The 7500-nt window shown below is 39.2% G+C and overlaps 1 protein-coding gene across 5 annotated transcripts in view; it reads right to left on the bottom strand.

The window, feature by feature from the left end:
* The window catches only part of LOC137991731 (uncharacterized), a 6578-nt gene extending 2966 nt beyond the window's left edge, over nt 1-3612 (bottom strand). For 2 of the 5 annotated variants that reach the window (XM_068836774.1, XM_068836766.1), the window contains exons 1-3: nt 3193-3612; nt 1645-1872; nt 875-922 (exon numbers count right to left, since the gene is read on the bottom strand). In XM_068836774.1, the coding sequence (XP_068692875.1) occupies nt 875-922; nt 1645-1872; nt 3193-3246 (330 nt within the window). In that variant the 5' untranslated portion in view covers nt 3247-3612. The remainder of the gene's footprint in view (nt 1-874; nt 923-1644; nt 1873-3192) is intronic. The other 3 variants (XM_068836781.1, XM_068836787.1, XM_068836770.1) reach the window with 2 other exon arrangements.
* Nucleotides 3613-7500: the final 3888 nt, after the last annotated feature.

The following is a 7500-nucleotide window of genomic DNA, read 5'->3' as shown; positions in this document are numbered from 1 at the left end:
GCCATACTAGGGAATATTGGCCCGAGGTCAAGTGATCGATCCAAACAAAACAACCAAGGGCTAATATTTTCCAGTACAGCCCCAAGCAAGTGAGGTTAGTAAGTTGTTAATTACAGTGTACATGGCAGCATTTCTTTGACAATCAGAAAATTCTCTGTTTGGAAAAGATGGGGCATTATTTTCAGGAAGGGGATATGCAGCTTTAAGCCAGATAGAATGGAGCCTCTGAACATGCCAGTACCGGATAGCCTTCCCCCATCACAACAAACAGCCTAAAAACAGTTTTTGAGTGGCATTGAGGAGATGATGAATTCTTATCTAAAACCTAAAGTCAAAAGTAAGCGAGTCAAGATAGACTTAATCATGGTGCCCAAGCTGTTTTTGAAACAACTTCTTTTGGATTTGAGCTTGAACAAGCCATTTTCAGCCAGGGAAGTGTGTTGTTCACACAAGTTACTCACAAGGTTTATGACGGCAATGTAAGTTGAAGTCCAAACTGTAATCAAGGACTCCTACTTATTGGGACACACGTTAAAATTAAAAGTGTGAGTTACATGTAACTGTAATCCTCAGGTATATTCTACCCACGAGGACACAAGGTTAAAAGGACTGTAATCTTAAACACATCGCTGGCCACTGAGTGAAGCGACTAAATCATTGCATTTTACGGTGTTTGACCTTGAATAAGTTCGGGTCACGAGGTTCCCCTTCACAATCACATATTCTCCTCAGTTATTTGAAGATCCAGAGTGTTGATCTGGCCGGGGTTCGAGCCCAATGCTCAACCAACTGAGCCACCAGTGCACTGGGAATCATACACAATTTACATGTAATCAAGGTGTGGTAAAATCTGATATTATTTTTATTATCTGACCTCTGCTTTTCCTTTGCATGCTCTTTTCCTTGAGCTGTCCTTAGAGCACTAACAAAAAAATTCCCAGAACAAAAAGAGAAAGAGTTTCATCACTAAACTGAAGGAATACATACTAGAACCCTGCTACATCTGTACCTTGAATGTTGGTGTAAACATATATAGGAATAGCAATAATAAAATGAAAATAATATTAAAGACCTCATTACTCCATAATGAAAGTGCCAATTAAATGTTCAACATTTAAAAAAATGCATGTATCATGCACAAGCACAAGAAAGATGTCATGTCCTACATTGTATTACACTAGTGCTTGTACAGCACATTCATACGGGTGTACATGTACATGTGTGCTTGATTCACAAGAGGATAAATTTACAACCGTCCACTTCGCCACACTGAGTTTCTCTAAACATGTGTTGCCTTTGCATGAGCTCATCATAAGACTGAGATTAGAGTTGTCATTATCTACATGTAAACTCTCAAGAGGTTATATCAGAAACCCATAAGGGCTGAAACGTGTAACGCGCGTTCACAGCTTCCGAATATTCAGTGCGAACTGATTGGTTGAATGTTTCAGTGCTAAGTACCATATTTGGAAACCCCTCGCTCTTGTTGTTCCAAATATGGTACTTAGCAAATTGAATATTCAGAAGCTTGTTTCCCAGCACTCAAGGGGCCGTTACACGTTTCAACCCTTATGGGTTTCTGGTTACATTATATATAACACTCATATCAAGTCTGAGAGGTTGAACTGGGAAATGTTATTTCACCTGCTGTTGGTAAGCACTTGGCTTCCTTGAAGAACACATAATGTTGCTTATGTGCTTCCTGCCCTTTGTTTTGTACAGAGTAACCTGGCCAGCACCTTCCACCTGATAAACCCCATAGAGGATTTTTATGTCTGCATCTAGCAAAATTGTATTGCAGAGTTCTAAATTAACTCTGCTGTCTTCTTTCGTTGTCCCAGGACAGGCCTTTAGCACTCCTGATCCTTTCCACTTTCCAAAACAAAGCAAAAAAGGAAATAGAAAAATAACAAGGCATTATTTTGGATTTACTTTTCTCGGTCAATAAACAATGTACACCCAAAGGATTAAAAAACAAGAACATTTTAAACACTCCACAATCTGATTATCATCCTCTTGCCCCTGACACACAAAATTATTACATGGGCAAGGCATGACAACTGCTTGGAAAAAAAAAAACAACAATTGTTATATAGCTGAACTTTTCCCCCAACAGTGTGCGCTCTCATAGGTTACTTCAAGGTCACATGACATCTAACAATAAAACTGTTTCCTGCCAAAGGTCTCTGAGTCTGAGTCTCTGGACAATAGTGCAAAATCTATGATGTCAGAGGGTAACAGTGCACTGTAACCTGCAAATGTTGACCAACGACCGCCATTTCTGTTGCCGTTGCATGTTTTTCTTTTTGTGCTATGTAACAAATCACTTAATGAGTGGTCCCTCAGGACACAGTTCATTTTGTTTCCCTCAAATTTCAATGTTTTCCTCGGCTGCACCTTGGGGAAACATTGAGATTCTCAGGAAACAAAATTAAATGTTTCCCAAGAGACCAGTCATTAAATGCTTATTACTGACTATTCATTTTAAAGTGGTTACCCATAACAAAGAGTGTACTGTACATGTAGGACAAGTAAGCTTTAACAGGCAGATGGGCATCTAGGCATCCTGTGAATGCCCATGTTTGAGAGGAAATTATTTAATGGTTCCATCAAATGTTGCCTTTTTAGTCAATTATTGGCTTGAGTAAACCTTCTACAAAATATTGGATGCCAAATTGCTGGCTGCCTTAAAAATTCAATTCCACATGACCAACATTGAGCTTGTTGGATGTCAATACCTTCAAATTCTTAGCATAACACCAAGCAACATATAGCAATTATTTTAGAAGCAGTTTCTTGAACGATAATTACAATTACAAGATTCCCATATGAATAGCAAATATAGGTTGGTGTACAAGTCCCGTCTGAACAGCCACTTTGTAAATTTAATCCATGACATTTAATCCACTATGGTTTCTACAATTTTATAGAAGCTTAACTTTCACTGCTGCATTGGAAACCCAGGGTCACTTTACATGGCAATCAGGCTTACTGAATAAAATAAAGCTTCATGTTTTGATACAATCGATCTTGATCAACTAGCCTTTGTGCATTTTTTTTTTGTCTTGAGATGCCGACTAATTTCAGCTCCAATTAGAGACAATTATGGAGAGTTCAGTGTCTACAGTAAAAGAAGAGCCGGTTACAACATTTAAAGCACAACATAATGCGACAAAAAACAAATTACCTTACCTCAAAAGAAGCACAAGGCATCGGAGTAATCGAACTGGTTTTCAATTGAGCCATATTTCCTCGATGTTAGCGAGAGTTATCCTGACGGAGATCGACGGCCATTAAAAAGCAGATTTTTGCGCCAAAAATAACCCGCTGTGATTATAGAGGCGCGGTTACAGAGTTAAGCGAGCCCACACTGCCTCTGACAGCGTTTGGTTTTTTGAGCTTGCAACGTGTGAATACTCTAATCTATCTGTGACAGAAAAATTAATTTGTAGACACTGAGCCTAAAGGCTGGTTTTCATTTTACACTGTCTCGTATTCATTATCACCTCCTGAAACAAAAGTAAACGAAAAAGCCATGACATTCAGAACTCCGTTTGTCAATTCAGTCGAGGTGATTCTTTGGTCGTGGTTTGTACCAATTCTTTTCGTCTTTGCATTCTGAAATGATAATTGAAATTCAACTGGCAATTGTCATTACAAGGGGCATAGTCCATTCTATTACTTTCTCTGCGTCGATTCACAACACGTGTGATTGATGAAATAGTTGATGAAATACAACATGATGGATAAAATCAATTCCAGTCGTTACCTAAATCGTGAGATATTACCCCGGATGCCACGGATACCACAGGTTTTTTTTTTTCTCTCTTAGATTAAGAGCAGCGACTCGCGACTCGCAACTCGCTATTCTGTCGCTCTAAGAGGGAAAAAACCTCGGGCAAATTTACATGATTTACTTGTTCGAACATCAGTGAAGAAAGTCTCGTGAAAATTTTATTAACATGGTTTTTGAAAACTCCACTTCCATGTCATTTACATGCTCTCCACCTTGAACTTCCGAAAGAATGATTTTCAGTCACTATTTACAGTTAATTTACATGATCAACTGAAGCATAAAAGTTTCATGGAAATTCGATTTACAGGATTGTAACAATTTACATGTTATTTACAGGATATTTTAAACCATTTACATGATTAACATACTGTAAATTCATTTGAAACAATCTAAATGTTATTTACATGTTCCTCCATTTATACTTCAAGAACATGACCATGTCAATTACTATTTACAGGTTATTTACCTAATTCACTCCAACATGTAAATACCTTGTAAATCTTAGTTTACGGAACTTAACGTGTAAATTGTAATTTACAAAACATGTAAATCCAAATTTACACTTTGGAAACTGGATTTACATGTGCCTGTAAATTTTCAAGTTTTCCAGTGAAGCAACACGAAGTTACATGGGAGGGCTTTGACGTATACTGGAATAGCAGTCATCAACTAAGTTTCTTCTTTACATATATTCATAGACATTTTATGACCTATGAATTATGCAGAAAATTAATCTCACTCATTGGATCGAAAGTAGGAAGGTTCGAACCAGAACGGAGACCCCAATCAGAGTTTTTTTAAAAAAAATACATTTTACGAATGCGCATGAGTTCTATACCATCGTATGATTTATAGTGTGCTTACTACAATGAAGGAAACGAAGAAAAAAAGTTAGAAAAAAAAATTAAGAACCTTAGAGTAATCATGGAAAAGCTTGCATTTGTGAAGGAAGTTCATATCCAATGATACCTTGTTGAAGCTGGTGAGATTCTTCTTATACTCGCTGACTACTTTCAACGTTTCCTGGCCATACTGCAAATAAATCAAATCTTAGATACCGTGCATGTGTATTAGGTAATGCATTTGCAGGGTATAATTATATTCTCTTTTGTTTTCATTGTTTTTTGTATGACTATGTGAAGCATTGTATTATCTCCTTTTGTTAATATCAATATTACCTCAGTAGACTACTCAAATTACTGTTACGTATTTCAAAAAAATTAGCTAACGGTTACTTCTGAAGATATATGTTGAGACATATAAAAAAAATTATTTCAGTTATGCGCTTGCTTAGTCTCATGTTTGTCTTAGCAGTTTGCGTTGTATTTCTAATCAAGCTTCGTTGGCCAAAGACGAAAAGTAGCTACGATTTGGTTTATTTGCGGTGTGGCCAAGAAACCTTGAAAGCAGTCAGCAAGTATGAGAAGAATATCATAATCACCCGCTTCAACAAGGTAAACTTCCTTCACAAACGCAAGCTTTTCATGTTTACAAAATAAATATCCGCATCGTTTTTCGATTTCGGGTAGGTCAAGACCTACCTGAAGACAGAAATTCTAACAACTGTATTTGTATGGCTTCAATTAAAAGCTTTCTCTACAAGACGTGTGGGCTGGAACTGTCCCTCACGCCATTGTGTCCGATTCCTCCATATCATTTCGCCCCGTTCGAGCAATGAGACAACTCGAACCGGTGGCCAGGATTTTTTTGTGGAACCAATTGTTCCGAGTTCCGAATCCCGAGCGGAACAAATTCGACCTTAATGGATGATTCGAGAAGTGTTGTTCCTAAAAATGAGTTCCTTTCTATCAGGGAAAAGGATGGCACAGTCGGTTAGTACGCGGCCTTGGTGCAAGAGGTCGTGAGTTCGATTCCCGGTTCTCGCATCCTAGTTTCGACTTCTTTCCTTTCCGTGTAGCTAAGTAGCTTTAAATACCCGTAAAGCGGTGCATTGATTGAGAGGGGGGGAGTAAAATGAGCGCACCGTCGACCTCAGGTTCGTTAGTCGAATTACTGTTACGAGTTATCGACGTTAAATATCGTTACTCTACTTTACTTTTATCACGTGGGAACCTATTGTTCCGAGTTCCGAATTCCGAGCGGGACAGACTGGACCTTAATGGATGATTCGAGAAGTATTGTTGTGTAAAGACCAAAAGCATAGCTCTGTCGTTGCCAAAGTGCACTATCAGAAGCGGAGATCGTGCGAAGTTGCCGTTAAAGCTCTCGAGTGTCTCCAAAAATTGCAGGGTACCAAAGGGTCGGAAGTAGATGGGAAAGTCAACACAAGATTCAGCGGTGCAACGTTAGTTCTAAAGCGGCCGTCGAGTGTACACAATCGGATAACGCGCTTCCCTATAAATTTTTCCCGCCCTCAAATCGCCTAGCAATGCAGGGTTATCATCGTCGAATGTTAAAATTCACGTCAAACGAGGACGATTGCCTCAAGCAAGAGATTAATAGGCACGGTTTTGGTCAGTGGACAGCTATTTTAAGAGATGCCGACTACGTTTTTCAAGAGGGAAGGACGGCCGATTCCTTGAAGAAGAGGGTTCATTCAATTTATGAATTAACTTTAAAAATTTGGACTAATCATATCACGTTTACTTTATTGAATCAACTTTAGAAAAAAACTTTTGAACTTTGACGCTAGCAAAAAAGTGTAATGTTTTCAGACTTTCACACATTAACGAAATACAAAAAAAAAAGAAAAAAAGAAAAAAAGGAAATCATTACTCAGACATTTATATCACGTCTACTTTATTGAATGAACTTAAAAAAAACTTTTGAACTTTGACGCTGGCAAAAAAGTGTAATGTTTCAGATTCTCAGACATAAACGAAATACGAAAAAAAGAAATCATTACTCAGACATTAATATCACGTCTACTTTATTGACTAACGCTTTTCTTTTTATTAAAGTACTTTGTTATCGCGTTTGTCCTAAACGGCGCATTGCTCGCGCCCTGACTGTTTGAGTGTCTCTTCCGTTTCCTGCTGCAATCTACCCGAGTACTTGGGACGGGAGTTATGAATATGACTTCCTCGTCCTCGTCTTCGTTCTCGTCTTGGAGATCTTGGCCAACACCTTGCTCGGGAGCTGTGTCTTCCTCAGAAGTGATGACCGGCAACCTTTCCCAGACATTCATGACGAGGTATTGCTTTTTCTCACTTAAGAGGCCGAGTGCCGTGCATATCCGCTTCCGCTCGACCAAGGCCTCGGCGGTGTAGATTTTTCCTCTGTAGGTAGCATAGCCAAGTTTTCCCATGGCGATTGCTATATCGTTAAACAGGATCGCGAATTTATTTGACAGCATCTTTTTGTCGTCGCACGGTGGCTGGCTGGTGGACGCTTGCGACGTCGCCGTGTTGGACTCGAAGCCAAATTTGTCCAGTTGTAGCTTTGCCGTGGTCAGACGTTCCATTGCTTTCAGTAAGGACGCGTGAAACTTCTGATTAACCAGGGTCACTGGCACGACGTTTTCACTGCCACAATCGTCTAACTCCTGGGTGCATAAGCAATCCTCACCGATCAGCTTCCTGGCCTCGTCTCTGTAGGAGTGTTTGTAAGATGATCTCACAAGGTCTCGCATGAAAGGATTTTTATGATCTTTGAACACTTTGTACAGTTCTGCCGTGGCTGGAGATTCCTTTCCATCCTGGAACTGCACCTGACGAATACAAATTAAATGGAACAATGTCTCA

The sequence above is a fragment of the Montipora foliosa genome, chromosome 1 (assembly GCF_036669935.1).
Source record: "Montipora foliosa isolate CH-2021 chromosome 1, ASM3666993v2, whole genome shotgun sequence".
NCBI lineage: Eukaryota > Metazoa > Cnidaria > Anthozoa > Scleractinia > Acroporidae > Montipora > Montipora foliosa.
The sequence above is the reverse complement of the archived record's forward strand: the minus strand, read 5'-3'. Positions and strand labels throughout refer to the sequence as shown.